The sequence below is a fragment of the Myotis daubentonii genome, chromosome 3, assembly GCF_963259705.1.
Source record: "Myotis daubentonii chromosome 3, mMyoDau2.1, whole genome shotgun sequence".
NCBI lineage: Eukaryota > Metazoa > Chordata > Mammalia > Chiroptera > Vespertilionidae > Myotis > Myotis daubentonii.
The window spans coordinates 25,291,040-25,314,575 of record NC_081842.1 but is presented as its reverse complement, the minus strand read 5'-3'; the positions used below and the strand labels follow the sequence as shown (position 1 = coordinate 25,314,575).

General features: G+C 39.8%; 1 protein-coding gene across 3 annotated transcripts in view; it reads left to right on the top strand.

Annotated features, from left to right (window-relative positions):
* SPTSSB (serine palmitoyltransferase small subunit B) overlaps nt 1–23,223 on the top strand; it is a 30,775-nt gene extending 7,552 nt beyond the window's left edge. Inside the window, exons 2-4 of one of the 3 annotated variants that reach the window (XM_059686946.1) lie at nt 3,660–3,752; nt 15,216–15,259; nt 21,184–23,223. In XM_059686946.1, coding sequence (XP_059542929.1) covers nt 21,216–21,446 — 231 coding nt within the window. In that variant the 5' untranslated portion in view covers nt 3,660–3,752; nt 15,216–15,259; nt 21,184–21,215 and the 3' untranslated portion in view covers nt 21,447–23,223. Of the gene's footprint in view, nt 1–3,659; nt 3,753–8,530; nt 8,612–15,215; nt 15,260–21,183 lie in introns of all 3 variants that reach the window. The other 2 variants (XM_059686945.1, XM_059686944.1) reach the window with 2 other exon arrangements.
* Nucleotides 23,224–23,536: the final 313 nt, after the last annotated feature.

Genomic DNA, 23,536 nt, shown 5'->3' with positions numbered 1-23,536 from the left:
ATTCATTTGGCCTCTTCCCCAATTATGAGGGAAGTATCATTTTTTGTATCTTTTAGTCATCCAATTTAAAGTAATTTTTAAGTAAATTAGCTTATTGTCATCTCACTGATAGAAAAAAATAGGCATAGAAAGAATATGTAACTGACCCTAATACTTTACTTACCAACTCTTTTTATTCCTTGAGGCCACAGATATTTTATCTACTCCACAGGGACAGCTTGGTCCCTACATCCTATATAAGAAAAGCCTAATATGCAAATCAACCGAACAGTGGAACAACCAGTCGCTATGATGCACACTGACCACCAGGGGGCAGACGCTGATGGTCAGTGTGCTCCCACAAGGGGAGCACCACTCAGCCAGAAGCCGGCTCACAGCTGGTGAGCGCAGCAGCGGTGGTGGGAGCCTCTCCCACCTCCGCAGCATCACTAAGGAGCAGCAAGCAGGTGGGCAGTAAGGAGTGAGGGGTCCTAGACTGCGAGTAGGCACAGGCTGGGCTGAGGGACCTCTGCACCCCCAGTGCACGAATTTCATGCACCAGGCCTCTAGTTTTTAATAAGATGTTTCATTGCCTAAAACTTTAAACAAAGAAAAAATTAAATTGTGTTGGCCTAGTTCTAGTTTTGATGGGCAGGAAAATCAGTTTATAATATAGGACAAAATGTTGTTCCACTGGTTTCCTCCATTTAGCAGGAAACAAACACTGATGTGAACATGAACAGGTGATATGGTATCCCATGACCTTTGGGATGAATTCGTTCTTCCAGACCAATGGGAGTCACCATATTACCCTCTTACATCAAACTCTCTGAAGGTTCAATAGAGTCACCTGAAACGAATCTCTTAGAAAGAGAGGAAATAAAATGCAGGTAGTGAGGAACAGAGTGAAGAAATAAAATGGAGTCTCTATGGTCAAGCTGCTGAATTGTTAAAATCAGGTAGGCTAAGCCTTGAAAAATGATTCTATTCTTGCTTTCACTATCTGGGAACTTAAACCTTTGAACCTTCCAGTTGTGCCTGGAATATACATGTATAAATCCTATAAGATAACCTTCTAACAGCCCTTAAGGATTTAGGGGGAAAAAATGTTTAGTTGACCAGACCACCTGGCACCCAGCCTCCAGACCACCTGGCATCTATCATACAGAGCAGGGGTCCTCAAACTTTTTAAATAGGGGGTCAGTTCACTGTCCCTCAGACCATTGGAGGGCCAGACTATTGTTTAAAAAAAAAAAACTATGAACAAATTCCTATGCACACAGTGGCGGCAAAAACACCCAGCGGGCCGGATAAATGTTTTTGGTGGGCCACAAGTAGCCCGCAGGCCGTAGTTTGAGGACCCCTGATACAGAGTGACACACAACCGGACACATGGCATTTGGCTGATAACTCTCCTGGATCAATACAAGGGCCAATAATGCAAGACTGATTATTCTCAAAGATGTGACTTTTACAATAAGAACTCTTAACTTTTCTTTTTCTTCAGAACAGTTCTAGGTTTTAACTAGCTGTGTTTCCAGTTGGCAAACTCTAAGACCCTTGAATAAATATTTTATCATTTTTTCTATTAAAGCTTCCTGATTCATTTATGCTTGATTGATATTAGAAAAATAAGAGAAACACAATAATAATTGTGATAAAAGCAACCCTCAGAAGATGTTGTCCATTATCTGTATAAACAGTTTCCCTAATGGAATTCTCACTACTTCAACCAAGCAACCTCTTCCCCTTGAGGTAGCTCATATTGATTAAAGGTTTTCTCAAGAATCATCTCTGAAAACAATAAAACTATTCCAAGCCTTCCCTTCCATGACAGCTATAATACCACTTAAAACATCTTAGATCTATTAAGACCTCCATGACATGCTCTTCCCCCTAACCTTTTCTCAACATTTCCTGTTGGAAATATTCCAGACACTCTCCATCTAGCTTCCTAGGGTGTCTGAAGTGATGGTTTTTAACAGCTGGAAGAAGGATTCTCATCAAAGCCAAGAGCGGTAGCCCCCTTTTCTCAGCCATGGCACAGTACTTCTATAAATACATACATAAGAATATTGGTACTATGGTCTGAATATGTACCCCTAAAATTCATGTTGAATTCTAACTCCCAAAGGTGATGGGAAGTGCTTAGGTCATGAGGAGGGAGCCTTCATAAATAGGATTAGTGTTCTTATAAAAGACGCTCCAAAGCCCAGCAGGTGTGACGTAGATGGTTAAGTGTCTTCCCATGCACCAAGAGGTCACCGATTTGATTCCCAGTTAGCGCACATGCCTGGGTTGCCGGCTCAATCTTCAGTAGGGGGCATGCAGGAGGCAGCGGTGGATGTTTCTCTCTCTCTCCCTTCCTCTCTCTGAAATCAATAAAAAATACCTTTAAAAAAAGAGAGGGGGGGGTTCCAGAGACATCCCTTGCCCCATCCACCATGTGAGGACCCAGCAAGAAGGTGCTGGCTATGAACCAGGAAGAGGCCTTCACCAGAATGCAACCAGGCCAGCAACTCGATCTAGTCTCCAGAAATGTGAAACATTTCTGTTGTTTATAAGCTACCCAATCTGTAGAATTTTGCTATAACAACCCCAGATGGACTAAGACAATTGGATCATTTATTTATTTGCCAACCATATCACAACACTATTGGCTCATAATGAGCTTGAAGTCAAGTAAAATTTCTTAGTCTTTTTTACTTAAACTGGCTCACAGGCCACATTTTCCCCCCATATTACCCTTGGGCAGTTGACTTTGTGAACTAAAGAACAAGACTTTATATTTCCCCCAAAGTTTTACCCTCAGTCATTCTCTTACCTGCTCAGTCTTTTAATTCCACCCCATAACTTGGGTTCATCTGCACATTTGACCACCCATACTTCCTATGACTTAATTCAGGTGGACACTAATGCTGCCATGGTCAGAACAAAATACATAGCCCTTGGGCTCACCACTAAAGACCCACTCACCATCTTTATAAAACACTTCTTAAAATTATTTCATTTAATTCTTACAATGCTCCTTTGAATAAGATGCTATCATCATTCTACATGTGAGGACAGAGATTCAGAAAAGACGACCTGAATTGCCTGATGTGATACAGCTAATAACAACAAATAAGAAACAAGCCTTGCCCTGCTGGAGTGGCTCATCTCTCTGTCCCACCTGGGACATCCCCTCAACCTTGCCCTAGATCAGTGATGGCGAACCTTTTGAGCTCGGCATGTCAGCATTTTGAAAAACCCTAACTTAACTCGTGTGCTGTGTCACATATAGAAATTTTTTGATATTTGCAACCATAGTAAAACAAAGACTTACATTTTTGATATTTATTTTATATATTTATATATTTAAATGCCATTTAACAAAGAAAAATCAACCAAAAAAATGAGTTCGCGTGTCACCTCTGACACGCCCTAGATGGTAATGTGACACCTTACAGTCCTTAGAGTACATTGGGAAGTCACTAGCCAGGTGCATGTCCTCAAACTGTAACCTTTTCTAAAAGTAATTTTTAAAATAAGACTAGGTTGTCATCCCTTATTTTTATAATGCATTCTAAAATTTTGTGGGAGAACACCCATCTAAGAGGTTTAATAATCTTTTACAGGGAACACAAATGTTTTAAAATTTGAAGACATCTTTGGGTTTATTCAAATGTTTGTTTTAACAGATGAAGAAACAGCAGCCCAGAGAGGAGAAGTAACCCAGAATTATTCCGTGGAGGAGCAAGAACAAGAACCCAAGCTTGGACCCTCCTAGGCAGGTAAATTCTTCTAATCACACCATGGAGTTTCGCTTTTAGAAACCTGATCCTTTTGATTATAAGACAACATCTTTAACAAGACGAAGTTTCTGGTTCCCACTTAAGTAGCTAACAAAGACATATTATATACTCAATGTTATAATGGCATTTAAGATGACACAAAGGGGTCAAGTGTGGCAACTAGCTTTAGTAGTGAGGCCTTGAAACATTGGCTCTTAGTTAACAGGCATTACACAGGTTCCTTTGAAGTATATGCAGAAAACTTCATGCAAAATTTGCAAATATTCCAAGGAGCTCATACATGTTCCCCATGCTACCCCCAACTTTTGGCCTCCAGGTTAAGAACCTCTGGCCAATGCCAGTACAAGTGCCAGTATCGGGCTTGCATAGCACCAGCTGCTATCTTATTTCTGGGTCTGTTGGTTAGAGGCTGCTTCTGTGTCGACAACCTTCATCTTTTATTTAAATGGAGCAGCATCTTATTCTGGAGGAACTTCGATGAAGAGAGGAGTAATGTTTTAATAAGTTATTAGTTAACCAGATGGGGCAAATTAATAGAGAAATATAAGATGAAAACATTTTCTTTCAAAAATGTTAACAATAAAAGTGGGGATGGTCAGTGTTCATAATAGGAATTTATTTTCTTTCTGTTTCTTTTTATTTTAAAAAAAAAGGAAACAGAATTTTTAAAAAAATTAGATTACCACTAGCTGCCTACTCACTTTTATTAAACCAATAGCCAATGGGGAAAAAAAGAGTTGGGGGTGTGGAAAAAAAAAGAAATAGATGTATCTTCTGAATGATTGTTTCTTAATCCTTCCCTTTTGCTAGAAAAGATTTATGGTTCTAAAATGGTTTACAACAATTTCTTCATTTAAAATAGTTTTCCAGCGGGCATAGCTCAGTGGTTGAGCATCAACCTATGAACCAGGATGTCATGGTTCAATTCCTGGTCAGGGCACATGCCCAGGTTGGGGGCTCAATCCCCAGTTTGGGGCATGCACGAGGCAGCCGATCAATGATTCTCTCTCATAATTGGTGTTTCTATCTCTCCACCTCCCTTCCTCTCTGAAATCAATAAAAATAAAATAACCAGAAAAAATACTCTGGGCAGCTCTGATATTAAAGTTATTGATAATAAGGCTTGATTTTACTAATTCAAAAAGTATCTGATGGACATGCAGCATTTGGACAGCACTGCTACGGGAGGCAGTATAGTGTGATGAACCATTTTGGAGCGAGAGAGTCCAGGACTGAATTCCAGTATTACCACCTCCTTAGCTTTGACAATAAATGAGGTACAAAAACTTAATGAGCCCCAGTTTCCTAATCTTTGAAATGAGGTCATATATATTTTATCTCCTTTATGACATTATGAATAAACATTTTGAAGAGTAACCTCTCTTAAAAAGACTTGTAATTTAATAACTAATAAAGCTCCTATGTTGTGCCTTAGAAATGATCTCATTCTCCTTTATTCTTTGCCTGGTATTCATAGCCTTAGCAATTGTGCATTAGCATAATGTGTAGTAATCATAACAGTTAACATTCATTTAGCCCTTCCTATGTATTATCCTAAATACTTTACACTTTTTAATCTTCCTAGAAATCATATGAAGTTCTATTATCATTTCTATTTTCCAGTCGAGGAAATAGAGTCCAAGCTGTGGAGTAGCTTAGCCAGGGTCAAACCCAGACAGAATCCAGAGCCAGAGCTTGTTAACGACTCTCCAACTTGCCTTTTGCCAGGATTCTCACCCAGCTCCCTGTGTGTTCATCATGGGGCACATTAACTAAAGGGGTTCAAATATATGGTGACAGGTAGAAACTGAACTTTTGCCTGTGAACATGCAATAGAGTATACAGATATCAAATTATAATGTTGTATTCCTGAATTTATATAATGTTATTAACCAATTTACCTCAATATGTATAGTTAATTTTAAAAATGGGAATCATGCCCTGGCTGGTTTGGCTCAGTGGATAGAGCGTCAGCCTGCGGACTGAAGGGTCCCAGGTTCGATTCTGGTCAGGGGCACATGACTGGGTTGTGGGCTCGATCCCCAGTGGGGGACTTGCAGGAGGCAGCCAATCCATGATTCTTTGTCATCATGGATGTTTCTATCTCTCTCCCACTTCCTTCCTCTCTGATATCAATAAAAATATATTTTTAAAAAATAAAAATAGGAATCATTTAAGTTAAGCACCTTGCCAGTGCCTGCCACAGTGGTACTTAATAAATGCTGTTTCTGTTCCTGAAGACTTCTACATGATAAGATTCATGTATCTTAATCCAAATATCATTTTAAAATATATTTTTATTGATTTCAGAAAGGGAGAGAGAGACATAAACATCAATGATGAGAGAGAATCATTGATTAGCTGCCTCCTGCACAGCCCTTACTGAGGATGGAGCCCTCAGCCCAGGCATATGCCCTGACCGGGAATTGAACCATGACCTTCTGATTCATAAGTCTACGCTCAGCCACTGAGCTATACTGGCTGGGCTTAATCCAAATATCTTTATGTCTTAGGATATTCCCTCTGGTATACTTGACAAACAAACCCACACTCATTCAAAGAGGGAAAAGAACATTTCGTCTCACCCAGTTTAGGCCTGTAGTTTTATCAGTTACAAAATTTTTTGGTTGAAAATATTTCTCCTAATATGCCCAGTTGTTGTGAGCCTTCTCTACATTTACTTGAGAATGAACAAAGTTTTTAGGAAACAAACCATTGTTACCCATTTAAAAGAACAAGTTGGAGTTCAGCACTTCTCCCCTTTTCACTACAAGCGTAGCCATCGCCAGGCACTTAGAAGGCAAAAGAGAAGGAAACCAACAGTAAATACTGTGTCCTCACTGTTCTTCTCAGGAGAATGAAAAATCCACTTTGCTAAATTGTCAGCAAACTTTTTTTCTTTTAGTAAAGTTTATCATTTAAGTAGCTCACTTCTAAGTACAAGATCACAAAGTGTAATTAGAGTACGTAATGTAATTGCCTAAAAGCAAGTTTTGACATAACTCTATAAACTCCTGCCTTTCCCTTCTTTCCTCCTCCCGCCCCCCATCACTTCAGTAACTAGCTGACCTGGAATGCTAACCAGCCCAGTAGGGAAATGCCCCTGGATCTGGGGGTTTTCAGAGAGAACATGGCAACAATGCAGACTCCTAGAGAAAGCCTAGCTCTCTACTCATTCTCCTAAACACAGTAATAACTGAGATACAGAAGTAGGTCAGCTGAGGGCTGTGAACAAGTACAGGCTACATTGCTATTGTCACAAAAATCACTCCTATGAAAGATCAGTGTTGCTAGTCACCAAAATAGAACAACACTGAACTCGTCACTAGCAGTTTCCAGATTGTGGAATAAGAAATAAAGAATATGCCAGAAGAGCCCTAGCCAGTTTAGTTCAGTGGATAGATTGTCAGCCCATGGGCTGAAGGGTCTCGTGTTCAATTCCGGTCAAGTGCACGTATTCAGTTGCAGGCTCCATCCCAGCTCTGGTGTGGGCACATGCAAGAGGCAACCAATGGATGTGTCTTTCTCACATCAATGTTTCTCTCTATGTGTCTCTCCCCTTCCCTTCCACTCTCTTGAAAAATATTACTTAAAAAAAAAAAAAGAATATGCCAGAAGAATGAGGAGGAAAAGGAAAATGAACAACAGGAAAACAAAAGGTTTTAAGAGTAAACGTATTCAATGTTACCAAAAAATAATTACAAAGAAAACAGAAAATTAGTATAAGAAAATTTTATTGGAAGAGTTTTGGTTGATCAACTACCTATGCAACCAGATTTCCTTTGATAGAACTCTGGGAACAGGGCTCAGTGGGTATGCATTTGACAAGTCAGTACTGCAGTAAGTTCCCGTCCTGGCCCTCAGTTTGTTCTTTGAACAAAAGTCTGTTTCCGAAGACCATCAAATATAACTGATAGATAGAGGTGACATAAAAGCTTAATCTTTCATGGTCTGACGTCTAGCTCCTACGAAAACCAAGTCCTTAGAACCACATGGTAAGCAAGTAGTTCCTTTCCCAAATCCTGGGTTTGATGGCCAAGAGCTGGTAATGAAAGAGAAAGGCAGAACTGCTAAGATATGCATGGAACACAGTTCTCAGGAAAGGGGTTTGTCATGACAGAAAAGTAGTTTCAGCCGAATGATTTAGCCACTTTTCCCATTCTTACTCCCTTTCAAGTGCAGTGAGTATTGGGGTCTTATGAGCCCCTTATTTCACATTCTTTAAAAATATAGATGGGCACATTATAGAATTTATCATTTCCACAAGTACTCTAGGAGATTAAGCTACTAGAAGTTCACTGATGCCAGGAAGAAAACTAAACATGTCAACCCTCTTTTCAGAAGGTGTTTTGGTACTTTGGCAGCTGCCAATTTTCACAAAAAGAAGGGAACCCCAACTGGGAACTCACAATTATTATTTGGAGATCTTTGGGGTTGTTTACTCAGTTTTGGATGGTACATCTATGAAACTTTGCCAAATTAGTAATACCCCATTACAAATTAAGAATCTCAATGAATTTTTAAAAATATTATTCAGACTATTTCTAAGTATATTTTTCAATTTCAGTCCTTCATCATTTTTAGAGTTATTCATTGATATTTAATTTTTTAATTCTGGTAAAATACATATAAAAGAACCGTTTATTATTCTTACCCGTTTTGAAACGTGCAGTTCAGGAGTGTTAAGTATATTCACATTGTTGTGCAACCACAATGTTCTCATCTTGCAAAACTGAAACTCCATTCCCATTAAACAGCACCTCCCAGTCCTGTTTCCTCTAGCCTCTGGTAACCGCCACCCCACTTCATCTAGAGTTCGACTACTCTAGATGTGTCATGTAGGTGAAGACAGACATTATTTATCTGCGTTGCGACTGACTGACTTCACTTAGCATAATGTCCTCAAGGTTCTTCCATGTCGTAACATGAGTCAGGGTTTCCTTACTTTTTAAGGATGAATCCTATTTCATTGTATGTACCTACCCCGCTTTGTTCACCCACCCATCTGCTGGTGGGTGCTTGGATTGCTTCCACTGTTGGCTACTGTGAATAATGCTGCTTTAGCATGTGTGCACATTTAGTGACTGACTTCATTACCAGCCGTGGTGGGTGCTGCAGCTCGGTTTACTTTTCCCTTCTAAAAACAGCGTGGTAGTCCTTGGGAAAATACCTTCAGAAGGAAAAAGCCACCCAGAGCTATACTCTTTCCTCTTTCCTTATTGGATAACAGGGTTTCTTTTTCTTTTTTTCAACAGGTTTTTATAAAGAGATTCATTCTAAGAAATGACATCATAGTTAAATACTTGGCCCAGAAGCCCTACTTTCCCCTCCAATATTGGCAGAAATAAACAGGGGTAACTGCCCTGTCTTTATATGAGTAAATGAAAAGTCACTAGGAACAGGACAAGATATATCAGTCCCCCATCACAAATTTCTCTTCCTAGTCATAACATCTACTCAACATTAAGGTACCCTATCTTCTTTTTGATAGCCACACAACACTGAGATTGATCTAATCTGAATTTAATAATTATTAAATTACTATGAAATATCTGTTAAAGTCAAATTCTAAAATTTCTTCCCAGACAACAAAAGTCCTTTATTCATAAATACCTCTGGAGTCTGAAAACAATAAAAGCAAAAATAATAATTATAGCTTTGAATACACAATTACTCAACACATGCCATGTTGCTACATGGCCTCAAATGATAGTTGGACAAGAAATACGTGTTTCCTATTGTTCTGCTTTTGTTAGTGTTAATAAAAATGAGAGGCAGTAAGGGGTTCAGATAGCCACAAAAACACTCTGCTCTTGTATATAACTCAAACCAAAACTGTACCAACAACAACTTGGATAAATTGTTGGTGAGACTGTTTCTTTTTTTTTTAATTAAATCTTTATTGTTCAGATTATTACATTTGTTCCTCTTTTTTCCCACCATAACTCCCCTCCTCCCAGTTCCCACCCCAGCCTCCGCCCTCACTCCCCACCCACTGTCCTCTTCCATAGGTGCACGATTTTTGTCCAGTCTCTTTCCGCATCTCCCACACCCCTTCCCCCCTCCCCCAAGAATAGTCAGTCCATTCCCTTTCTATGCCCCTGATTCTATTATGATCACCAGATTATTTATTCACTTGATTCTTAGATTCACTTGTTGATAGATGCATATTTATTGTTCATAATTTGTATCTTTACCTTTTTCTTCTTCTTCCTCTTCTTAAAGGATACCTTTCAGCATTTCATATAATACTGGTTTGATGGTGATGAACTCCTTTAGCTTTTCCTTATCTGTGAAGCTCTTTATCTGACCTTCAATTCTGAATGATAGCTTTGCTGGATAAAGTAATCTTGGTTGTAGGTTCTTGGTATTCATCACTTTGAATATTTCTTGCCATTCCCTTCTGGCCTGCAAAGTTTCTGTTGAGAAATCAGCTGACAGTCGTATGGGTATTCCCTTGTAGGTAACTGAGTTTCTTTCTCTTGCTGCTTTTAAGATTTTCTCTTTGTCTTTTGCTCTTGGCATTTTAATTATGATGAGTCTTGGTGTGGTCCTCTTTGGATTCCTTTTGTTTGGGGTTCTCTGCGCTTCCTGGACCTGTAAGTCTATTTCTTTCACCAGGTGGGGGAAGTTTTCTGTCATTATTTCTTCAAATAGGTTTTCAATATCTTGGTCTCTCTCATCTTCTGGCACCCCTATAATTCTGATGTTGGTATGCTTGAAGCTGTCCCAGAGGCTCCTTACACTATCTTCATATTTTCGGATTCTTTTTTCATTTTGCTTTTCCGGTTGGGTGTTTTTTGCTTCTTCGCATTTCAAATCTTTGACTTGATTCTTGCGCTCCTCTGGTCTGCTGTTGGGTGTCTGTATAATATTCTTTATTTCAGTCAGTGTATGCTTAATTTCTAGTTGGTTCTTTATCACAACATCGAGGGTCTCATTAGATTTCTTGAGGATCTCACTACATTTATCGGCGGTCTCACCAGTCTTTTCGAGGGCCTTACAAAGTTTATCGGCAGCTTCTAGACAGTTCTTGAGAGACCTTAAAAGTGTGGTTTTGAGCTCTATATCTTCCATTTCTGACATTTGCGTCCTGTTTCTTTGTCTCCGCATTTTTTTTTTATCTTTTCTTGGTGCACCCCCTAGTGGTCTTTGTGGGCAGTCTTGTTGTAGTTAAGCCTTGATTGTTGGCAATACCAGGGGTGATTTGACCTCCAGGCTAACTGGCTATGAGAGTCAGCTGTGTCTGCAGTGGGAGTGCTTCTGTGCTGGATCTCTAGGGTGGTGCTAATCTAGCCTTTGCCTGAGGCTATCTGGCAAATGGCTCTGCGCAGGGCTTGGGCGGGGCGGGTCCCTGGGGATCTACAAGGCGGGCGGAACAAGCAGTTATGGCTGCTCTCAGTCCCGTCCGCAGAGGCTCTGCCTCTCAGAGTCCCAGCAACTGCTGCAAACCTCGGAGAGAAAGCTGCCTTCGAGTTCCGACCGGAGCCAGACAGTCCCGCTTCTCCCGTTTGAGTCTGGGTCCCTAAAGACTCGCCCGGATCTGGAGCTCAGAGTCTGAAACTCCCTCCCGATTGAAAACAACAAGTGCGCCTTCCGCCGCCAGCCCGCTCTGCGCGCACTCCGCACCTGAGTATTTCACTTCAGCACTGCGCCTCCTCTGAGTCTGGGTATGATATTCTCTTTCCTCCTAGTTGTAGAATTTCCACTCAGCCAGCCTTCCTGTGGTTCTGGATGATGTCTGTTCTGTCCTTTAGTTATATCTCTGAAGTGGTTGTTCGAGGCAGCAATCTCCGGCGTTAACCTATGCCGCCATCTTGGTTTCTCGACACTAATCAGATTCCTGTTTCTTTTTAGTACATTATTTCGTAACTCACTTCCATGTAAAAGATTATAAAACTTAGGAATAACTTAGTTGCCTAAAAGCAATAATATGCTTTGACTTACAATTGATTGTTTTTTTTTCCTCTCTGAGGAGTCTATAGAATTGTCTAAAAATTTCATGAATGGGTAAAGAAAGTTCCCTAACTGCCCTATGGCTGTTTGATTTTCTTCTCTGGCTTTGCTTCATTACAGCTCTTAATGGTTTTCTTAGCTTACTCTAAGATTTGGGCTCTGAATCCATCACGTCTGGTCTGACTTCTAATATTCAACCTGGTATCAGCATGAGGAATTGCTTACCTAAGGACGGCTGGAGAGTACTCTACGATGGAAAGAAAATTCCCAGGGAAATGTTAAGCAAGGATGGAACGTTCTACGGGGCACAGAAAATACTGTAGTCACCCACAGAAAACTTAGAGCAAGATATCTGGAAACGGTGAAACCAATAAGCTAACATTGGGCCTGACTCTTACATGGATCTGAGGTTTTTCCATTAACCACAGGACCTGAGTCACCCTAAAAGAGCAGCTTGTGATTCATCCCCCAGGACAGGAGCCACCACGTAAGACTGTGCAGTACACAGCCCACTCGACGGTGTATGGTGGCCCTGACCAAAACACACTTGAAAATTTGTTCAGAGATTGCAGTGCCTTTTAAGTAATGATTTGTGGTAATGCATTGGCTTTTTTGTTTGTTTTTTACTGTCCAAGCACTTCAATTAGCAAGACTAATAAAGGGCCAAGGTTTTTTATTCCTATAAAGTATACAAAGCACTTCATTTTTAAAGTAACCGTTATGGAATATGCCACAAGGACTTTTTGACTTTATAATTTAGTAAAGTGTTGCAAATAGTTTAAAATTGTACCAATTCACAAGGAACAACAATAAACACTACTATCACTATTACTATTACTTCTGAAGAGTGCAAAGCCTTTCCCTACACTCCTTATCTCATCAGCGAGACAGACTTACCTTTATTTTACACAGGAAAGACATGACAGGGAGATTTGGAACTTTCCCAAAGACACAAAGTAAAGTGAATGAATCATTGAATGAATGAAGAGAAATAGAGAAAAAAAGAGAAGTGAAAAGTAAGGAAAAGAAAAGAAAATAAGCAAAAGAAAAAGCTGCAATAGAATTCATGTCTCCAGATATTACCATCCTGGGATATTTTTTTCCCATTAGAACCACTTTTCTACCTACCAATTTTAAATTATTACTCACATAGAGTACGTATTTGTAAAGGCCATTTTAATGGAATTTAACATCACTTCACAATTGGTTTTTCCCCATGAGTTCATGAACTGAGCCACACCAGCCAGAGCAAGGTGTTTTTTTATGAACAAAGAAAATAACAAAATACAGTAGAAACTAATCAAATAGAACAGAATGAAAAAGAAAGTATCAGCATGCACCTATTTTGAGATGTTTGTTTTACACTCCTGAACTGTCCATTTCATAATGGGTAAGAATAATAAACTGCTATTTTATGTATGTTACCAGAATTAAACAAACTATTTTGAGATGTTTGTTTTAGTTATATGGTTATGTGTATAAATGTAGCCTGCATCACACTGTAAAATGTACTTTTCCTCTGCATTGTGTTTAAAAATGTTTGAATGCCAATCCTTTGTGGAAGGGTATTATTGAATTCTGTTAAGAATTTTTAGAAAAAGTTTTCCAGAAGTTCAGAACAACGTAAGCAAAGTTCACTGGAGTTTGAAATAGGGATAACTCTGGACCTTTCAAACATTTCCTTTGTTTTTTGTTGTGGTGGTAGGGTTTGTTTGTTTGTTGTTGTTGTTTTGCCTTTAAAAATATTTAGTAGATTTTATTGTTAAGAACAGTTTGGCTCAGTGGATAGAGTGTCGTCCTGCGGACCGAAGGGTCCCAGGTTCGATTCCAGTCAAGGGCACATGCCTGAGTTGCAGGCTTGGTCCCCAGTAGGGGGCGTGCAGGAGGCAGCCGATCAATGATTCTCTCTCATCATTGATGTTTCTATCTCTCTCTCTCTCTCCCTTCCTCTCTGAAATCAATAAAAATATATTTTTAAAAAAGAACAGTTTTATATTTATAGAAAAAATTGTATAGTATAGAGAGTTCCCATATACGCTCCATCCAGTTCCCTAGTAACAGCTTACATTAATAAACACTATCATTAACTAAAGCCTATACTTTGCCCAGATTTCCTTAATTTTCACCTACTATCCCTTTTCAGTTCCAGGATTCCATTCAGGAAAACACAATACATTTAGTTGTGTTTCCTTAGGCCGCTTTGGGCCGTGACAGTTTTTCACATGTGGCTTGTTTCTGATGACCTTGAGCGTTTTACGGAGCACTGGTTAGGTATTGTATAGGAAGCTCCTCTATTGGAATTTGCCTGATGTGTTTTTCTCATGATTAGACTGGGGTGTTGGGTTACTGGGAGGAAGATTAACAAAGCTAAGGTACCATTTCACGGCATGATACCATAGGTACGTACCATCAGCAGGATTTATCACTGTGGATGTGGGCCTTGATCAGCTGGCTGAGGTGGTGCTAAGTAGCCTTCCCCACCATAATTTTACTCTTTTTTAACCCTCTTTCCACACTGGTCTTTGGGAAGAAAGCACTCTGCTCCTTTTTAAAATAAATAATTTAATTAAAGGAAGTCTGAGCTTCAGTAAGTCATGTTGAGTTCTTTCCAAAGAAAGCTACTTCTGAATACACCATCCCTTTTTAGATATACCTTTTTCGGCAAGAGGAGGACACTTTTTTTCACGTCTTAGATGTTCAGGTTCCAAGTATGAAGCACACAAAAAGCTGAGTGATTGATGTGGAATTCCGAAATAAGTTGAAGCCCTAACCGGTTTGGCTCAGTGGATAGAGCGTCGGCCTGCGGACTCAAGGGTCCCAGGTTCGATTCCGGTCAAGGGCATGTACCTTGGTTGCAGGCACATCCCCAGTAAGGGAGTGTGCAGGAGGCAGCTGATCGATGTTTCTCTCTCATTGATGTTTCTAACTCTCTATCCCTCTCCCTTCCTCTCTGTGGAAAATCAATAAAATATATTTAAAAAAAATAAGTTGGAAAGAAGTTAACCCAAATCAATTATAGGTCTTTTTTTTTTTTTTTTTTTTTTGGTCCTTTTTTTGTTAATCCTCACCTAAGGATATTTTTCTATTAATTTTTAGGGAGTAGAAGAGAGAGTGAAAGACAGAAACATTGATGTGAGAGAAACACATCAATTGGTTGCCTCCTGCATGGGCCCTGACCAGGGCCTGGGCCAGGGAGGAGCCTGCAACCAAGATAGATGTCCTTGACTGGAATCGAACCCAGGACCCTTTGATCGGCAGGCTAATGCTCTATCCACTAAGCCAAACCAGCTAGGGCAATTGTAGGTCTTTCTGACTTTTCTCTTCAACTCCAGATTCTGACATTTTAGAAGTAAAGTTAACCCCAAATATGTTGGGGGGTTTTGTTTGTTTGTTTTGTTTCTTTTAACATTCCTTTATACCTAGTACTTAGAAAGGAAAACATCTTACTGAAAAAAAAAATCCAATAACTTGGAGTACTTTCTTTAGGTGGAAGAGAGCTGTAGGATCAAGTCTTCTGAAATATTCCCCAGGTAAAGTCCACCCTACCCAAACATCTGCTACTCATCTTTCATTGAGGTTGCCTAACTTTCTACCACTCCTGTTCCCATGGACAAAAACAACAACAAAGAGCGTCCTGAGCCATCCCAGTCTCTGCTTTTGTTACTTCTCCGCATATTCTCCCTGCAGTGCCCTCGTTTCGTGACTCACATGTGGGCTCATGTAAACACGTGTTGTTTTTATTGCTCTATTTATTTTAACTTTCTCCTCCATTCAGGCCAGAACAAAGCCCTCCCCCTGAGTAATGTGGATCATAAGTCCAGGTCTTCTCCCTTTCATTCTGGGAAAGGAGAGGAAATTTTACCTCCTCCTCCACTGTACACAGATCTAGTGAGAGGAAAATGTCATTGCTTGTTGCTAAAAGAGCAGTGACATTCAGCAATGAAAGACAGACTCTTACTCCCCAGCCAGGTATGAAGTTATTCTTAGTGGACCTTCAAGTCCTTGCTATTTCCCACTGTCCTAGTGTCCCCACCCAGTCACAGGGTTCCCTTTAGGATTCAGTCTCTCCCTCTGGCTCCCCAAACTCATAATCCTCCTCCCTCTCCTTCCCCTCCATCTGGCAAAACTCTGCTTTGGGTCTTTTATCCATGTGAAGATGAACATTACTAACAAGAACCTTAGCTTTGTCATTTCCCAGTAATATTTGCAATAAACAAACCTCCAGATCATCCTTCAGCTTGGAGGAGAATCTGAACTCTGTGGTTTCAGGAAAGTCATGAGTAAGGAAATAGTAGTGTCTGGGGAAACAGAGAGGGTGGGGCTGAGGTTTTCCAGATTTCCTACACACCTGATTCCACTGTCCTTGCTCAACTTTGAGTCTTTGCAAGACTATGGCTCTCTTACATCGATCTTTCTCCCTCTCTCTTCTCTTTTTCCCTCCTCTTCCTCCCTTCCACTCTCTCTAAAACTAATGGGGGGGAAATATCCTCAAGTGAGGATTAACAAACAAAACAAAACAAAAACATGCAATCGCTGACTATATTTAGTCAGGGGCACTGACCTCCTTCCCCTTAGATCGTCAAATGAAAAGCTGACAACAGCCAGTACAACACTATCTGTCCAGTGTGAATGAATCAAAATTATACTTTTTTTCCAGATTGGCAAAAAAAATATTTTGGTGTGCCGCAGAATTTTAATAACTAGTTTATGTGTGCCATGAGATGGAAAAAGGTTGAAAATTGCTAACCTACAAATGTAGAACCTAAATATAGTGCATATTCTAACAATAGGTTGTAGCAGAAGGTTTACCAATAATAAACAACTCTCTCTCTTCTCACCTTTTCATAATAAAAAATGAATACACAATCTTTAAAATTGCTGTTCATCAACAAGAGGGAAAAGAATCAAAGGGGAAAATCACTGCTTTTTATGGACTGACTCTAGATTTGATGAGAGTAAAGTGAGATGTGACAATATAAAGCATCTTTCATATGTCTGAGCTGGCTACTGAAAAGGCTGGAAAACAATACAGGGAACCATAGGAATGGGCAAGAAAAAAAAATTTTAATCTCAGTTCTTTAAATTGCTAGCAGTATGTGACCAAGGTCTCACAAGGCGTCCACCTTCGGTGCAATGAATGTTTCTATGGCTCAGGTGTCTGGGCATGACTTAGCTCAGTGCCTCAGTCTCAGGGTCTCTCAACAGGCCTGCAGGCAAGGTGTCCATCAGGGACGTGCAAGCAAGAAATTTAATTTTAGAGGGGAAAGCAATGGCCAGGCAGTTAACTTGTGCATTTTTAAAAGCTAAACTGTATAGAGAAAAAGTAAATAATATTTGTAAATGAGTAATTTATCTCATATATGAAATTGAAAAGATCATTAGGACTATTTTAAATGGATTTTCAGTACAGGGTTGATTGTAAATAAGTAACGTCCATAAGAGAGCAGAGGCATTGATTTTTCTGAGATGACTGTTATTCAAAATCATTTCAACTTGGCTTTAGAGTGCAGGGAAGGCAGCATGTCCATAGGAGCCTAATGCCTCATCCTCTTTTAACAGCATTCCCGTGTTAAAAACCTCACTTACAGGATAAAGAGCAAGTACTCAGCCTATCCACTAGGCCCTGTAGTGTCTGGCCTCACTCTAACCATTCCCTCCCCTTCATTTTCTCATACTCCCAGACTCCCTCACTAGATTTCTACGCTCCCTTACCTGCCCCCCTAGACCACCTACCAAGCTCCTTCCCACCTCTAACCTTTGCATAAGCACTAGTTGAGCCCTCTGTTTTGGCCACTCTCCCTACCTGACTACCCATTGTTCTGTTAGACACAATCATCCCTTGGATCTTATCTCAAACATCTCTTCCTCAGAGATATGCTCACACTGGATCAGGTTTCCCATAGCCTCTTATGCTCAGCTCTTTTCAATAATGTAATTGATAATTATATATATGTATATATTATTTTTTTAAATTAAATCTTTATTGTTCAGATTATTACATTTGTTCCTCTTTTTTCCCACCATAACTCCCCTCCTCCCAGTTCCCACCCCACCCTCCGCCCTCACTCCCCACCCACTGTCCTCATCCATAGGTGCACGATTTTTGTCCAGTCTCTTCCCGCATCTCCCACACCCCTTTCCCCCTCAAGAATAGTCAGTCCATTCCCTTTCTATGTCCCTGATTCTATTATAATCACCAGTTCATTCTGTTCATCAGATTATTTATTCACTTGATTCTTAGATTCACTTGTTGATAGATGCGTATTTGTTGTTCATAATTTGTATCTTTACCTTTTTCTTCTTCTTCCTCTTCTTAAAGGATACCTTTCAGCATTTCATATAATACTGGTTTGGTGGTGATGAACTCCTTTAGCTTTTCCTTATCTGTGAAGCTCTTTATCTGACCTTCAATTCTGAATGATAGCTTTGCTGGATAAAGTAATCTTGGTTGTAGGTTCTTGGTATTCATCACTTTGAATATTTCTTGCCATTCCCTTCTGGCCTGCAAAGTTTCTGTTGAGAAATCAGCTGACAGTCGTATGGGTATTCCCTTGTAGGTAACTGAGTTTCTTTCTCTTGCTGCTTTTAAGATTCTCTCTTTGTCTTTTGCTCTTGGCATTTTAATTATGATGAGTCTTGGTGTGGTCCTCTTTGGATTCCTTTTGTTTGGGGTTCTCTGTGCTTCTTGCACCTGTAAGTCTATTTCTTTCACCAGGTAGGGGAAGTTTTCTGTCATTATTTCTTCAAATAGGTTTTCAATATCTTGGTCTCTCTCATCTTCTGGCACCCCTATAATTCTGATGTTGGTATGCTTGAAGCTGTCCCAGAGGCTCCTTACACTATCTTCATATTTTCGGATTCTTTTTTCATTTTGCTTTTCTGGTTGGGTGGTTTTTGCTTCTTCGCATTTCAAATCTTTGCCTTGATTCTTGCACTCCTCTGGTCTGCTGTTGGGAGTCTGTATAGTATTAGTTATTTCAGTCCATGTATGCTTAATTTCTAGTTGGTTCTTTATCATAACATCGAGGGTCTCATTAGATTTCTTGAGGATCTCACTACATTTATCGACGGCTTCTAGACAGTTCTTAAGAGACCTTAAAAGTGTGGTTCTGAATTCAATATCCTCCATTGACAGTTTTGTCCTGTTTCTTTGTCTCCGCATTTTTTATGCTTTCTTGGTGCACCCCCTAGTGGTCTTTGTGCCCAGTCTTGTTGTAGTTAAGCCTTGATTGTTGTCGGCAATACCGGGGGTGATTTGACCTCCAGGCTAACTGGCTATGAGAGTCTGCTGTGTCTTGTATATATTATTTAATTGCTACCTGTCTCCCCAACTGGACCAAGTTCCCTAAGCAGAGGGTCTCTCCCTGTCTGAGTACATTCTCCCATCTTCAAAATTAGCCTGGAACTTGACCCCTGAAGAATGTACTCTCATGTACTGATCAGCTACCTGGCACCACCCCAGACCCTATCTAGATAATGAAGAGGGAGCAAGTATGGGTCGCCATGAATAAGATTTTTAAAAAATTAGGTTGAGTTTGACATATACAGTTGTCTAGTAAGATAGCCTAAAAGCTCAAACAGTGATAACCTATAATTTTCTGTGGAAAATCCCAGTTGCTTAAATAATTTCACTCACTGAAATGATCACTCCTTCTGTCGCTCATTTCCTTCCAGACCTAACAGCATGGGTCATTGCTCTTTCTCTGCAACCAGAGCTAGGAGTCCAAAAAAAAATAATCATTGGCAGTCACTTCTCACCAAGGTCCACCTACCACAACAAGGTCTTTACACCCTACTTAGTTCCCACTCTGGCTTTGAGGGAAGATGGGAGGCTGACTTTTCTTTTCATAGGAAAGTAAAACAACTCCAGTTCTTTTATCTGCTCATTTGAATTATCCTGACCATTATTACAGAGAATTACGACCTGGTAACACAAAGACTTGCCATCTTAAGTTTTTTGCCATCTTAAGTGGAAATTATCCTTATCCGAAAGTGTTATTTATCAAAGCCAAGCTACTGAAAGTCGACAGCAGTGAACCATATGCTATTTAAGCTGGGACTCTGAGTGACCCATATTTTTTTTAAGTTGGTGACTTGACATTCATTCCTTAACTCATTCACTCAGCAAGTATTGACTGATGACCATCTCTGTGCCAGGCACTAGGATCATGAAGGTCTCCCCAAAGTCTGAGACATTGGAGCAAAAAACATCTTGCCTGACTCAAAGGAGAATCAGAGAAAAAAGAGACAGCTTCAGGTCAGAAGATAGAAATGATCTTCAAAGAAAGTTAACTGTGATTTGAATAGTAAATGTTATCAAAATGGACCTAGATGAGGTGGCACCATTAATCTCAGGAGTAAGCGAAACAACACAATGTTCAGCTTGTTCCCCACAGACACAACAATGTCAACGAAAGTCGGCAAAACCTTCCCCGGGATCATTTTCTTTCTAGAAGATTTACATGTGATTATAGCTGTCCTATATGGGGGGGTAGGGGGGGCAACAATCACAAATGACTACTCAAGGGTACACGTTGTGCTTCCCATTTGTTTCAGAGATCCCCAATACAACCCAGGTGCTCGGGGACTCACTAGAATGACTAACAGGACTCAACATACATTGTATCCACAGCTATGGCTCATAGCAATGAAAGGATATGCAATGGGATCAGCAAGGAAAGAGAGACACTGGTGACATCTGAAGAAATCCATTTACAGGCTGCCTATGCTCTCTCCTTCCCATGAGTAGACATGGCGTATGCTCCCTTCTCTACCAGCAAAAAGTGATGCATGTGCAATGTTTCTGCCCAGGGCAGTCCATTAGAGACTCCACACCAAGATTCTTATTGGAACTGGTTATGTGGCCATCCTCTGCCTGGCAAGGAGCAAAATTTCAGGCTCCCAGAATAAAGCAGGTGTTCACCATTAATTACAGTGTTTGCATAATCTAGGCATTGTGAATCATCTTTATCCATCAGAGAATAGAGAGAACATTCCACAACCCAGGATCCCAGGCGCCAGCCAAAAGCCAAACTTGCACCAGGCCCTTCTAGAGACAGCAGCCTCAGAGTCGCTGTATTAACTCTTCTGCATGCAATTCTTTCCATCTTCTTTCAGAACATGTTGTAGAGAACAGAAAATGCATGTTTCTCTCTCTCTGTATACATGGCTAAAGAAAGTGTGGTCAGCTTCAATTTTTAGATTGTTATCGCTAGAGTTATTACTAGGAATTATCATTTTTGGATGAATGTTACATTAATAACATTGTTGCTGTCTAGTGTTAATGATTATAGTGGCAATGTTATTAATTTCTATGATACATTATGTATAATATCTCAATATAATATTCATATTAACCCTTTCCATGATCATGTTAAAATCATGACAACCTCAACAGATTCTGTGTGTGGCTCCTTATCGTAGTTTTTTTCTAATTTGTTGCCTTCTTTAACAGGACGGGCCTTCTGCAGCTTGAAGGAGCCAACCATGGATTTCAGGCGTGTGAAGGACTATTTCTCCTGGCTCTACTATCAATACCAAATCATCAGCTGCTGTGCTGTCTTGGAGCCCTGGGAGCAATCCATGTTCAATACCATCTTGCTAACCATTTTTGCTATGGTGGTGTATACTGCCTATGTTTTTATCCCAATCCACATCCGCCTGGCTTGGGAATTTTTCTCCAAAATCTGTGGCATTCACAGTACACTTTCGAGTTGATCTTGGTTGCGTTCTGTGAATTGGCAGTGCACATGTATATATTGCTTACAACTCCTTGTTTTAGGTGATTACTGTGTCTTCTTTCACTTTCTGATCTAAAAAGCTCTCACTTCTCTATGCACTCTTAGGTCCTGCCTGAAATTTGAGATAGATGCCTCTTTAGGTTCTTTTGTACATGTTACATTGTGCATCAGACCAAGATAATACAATGACCTTACCTCACGTACCATATTTTCTCAACTTAAATCTATGACTTTAGTTGTTGTTTTTTTAAATCAGGAAATTTCATATAAAATTTTTCTGTAAAGTAGGCTTATGAGACCTATCAGAATCGTGTTTAAAATATCTGCTCCCTTGATACCTATTCTATACTAAAGGATATATTTTTAAAAATGTGTTCATAGGCTACTGTCAAAAGTATCAGATCCTTGTTTACAATATAAAGATGTGAATAAATTATATGGGCCCCCTAAAGTATTGTTTTTTTACTCAACTACTGATACCTAAAATCCTTTTATTCCAAGTGCAAAAGAATAGGCTGAAGGCAATTATCTGCTTTCAGACATGGTTCCTGAATTGTTTCAAATGTCTCTAAAAGTCTGGCTTTATAACAATTTAAAACCAACAATGTTGATTTTAGATAACCCAGTAATTATTATAATACGAAATAATTTTTACATATAAGAAACAAAATATAATCAGAGTAAATTCAGACATTGTGACTGTGATGTTGTCTTGCCTTGCATGATGCTGGAAGGGGAGGAAGGGGGAGGGAGAGAAAAGAAATTGTTTTTTTTCTGTGCTTTCACTCAGTGGAGGGAGAGCATGTATTGCGCTACAAGAAGAAAGCTAATAAATAGGCTGGGAGTAATATTCTACCAGCAGGAACTTGACAGCTCCAGTTAAATACTCCTTTGCAGAGCAAAAATCAAGATTTATTAAATTTCCTTCAAAGTGTTCATTTTAAAAACAATTGCTGCACTAGTTGGTTTGGTTCAGGGGATAGAGCATCAGCCTGAGGACTGAAGGGTCCCAAGTTCGATTCTGGTCAAGGGCACATGCCTGGGTTGCGAGCTGGATCCCCAGTAGGGGGTGTGCAGGAGGCAGCCAATCAATGATTCTCTCTCATCATTGATGTTTCTATCTCTCTCTCCCTCTCCATTCCTCTCTTAAATCAATAAAAATATTTTTTTAAAAAAAAAAATAAAAATTAGTCCAGCCGGCGTGGTTCCATGGTTGAGCGTTGACCTATGAACCAGGAGGTCACGGTTCAATTCCAGGTCAGGGCACATGCCTGGGTTGCGGGCTCGATCCCCAGTGTGGGGGTGCAGGAGGCAGCCGATCCATGATTCTCTCTCCTCATGGATGTTTCTATCTCTCTCTCCCTTTCCCTTCCTCTCTGATATCAATAAAAAAAATTTTTTTAATTAAAATTAAAATTAAAAAAATAAAAACATTTGCAAATTTTAATTATACTGCTGAATCAGATGTGAATACCAAAGATCAAGTTTTTCTTTCCTCTCAATAAATATCAATATTAGTAATACTGGAGGGTAAAAGTATAAATAGTTTTTGGACAGTATTTGCACCCTTGTTTGTGTTATGGAGAAAAAAAATTCCAAAAAGAGCTAGAGAGAAAGATGTTTGGCATGCCAAATTACCTTGCACGTTTGTTTTAAAAAACACACACAAGCACATGGTTTGAAGATAAACCAGATCTGAACATGTATTTGTTGATTTTTGCAAAATAAAATTAGGTTTCATTTTATAAATAAAATATCCACTTCAGATTTGCTTTTTCCTCCTATTGCACTAGATGCTTACATTCATATTTCTCCCTCAAATTATCATTTCTTATTAATCCATTGTGGCAACTGATCTTAAAACTAACATTTACCAAGGGTCTTCTCCATGGTGGACATGTTTTACATGTTGAGGTAGGTGTCACGGTCTCCCAGTTACAGGTAAGGAACATAGAACTTGGAAAAGATACATTTCTTGTTCAAGGTCCTTTAGCTACTAGAGGCAAAGCCAGGAAGCAGATCCAGGTCAGGACCACACAAAAGCTCATGGGAGGACAACGTGAGCAA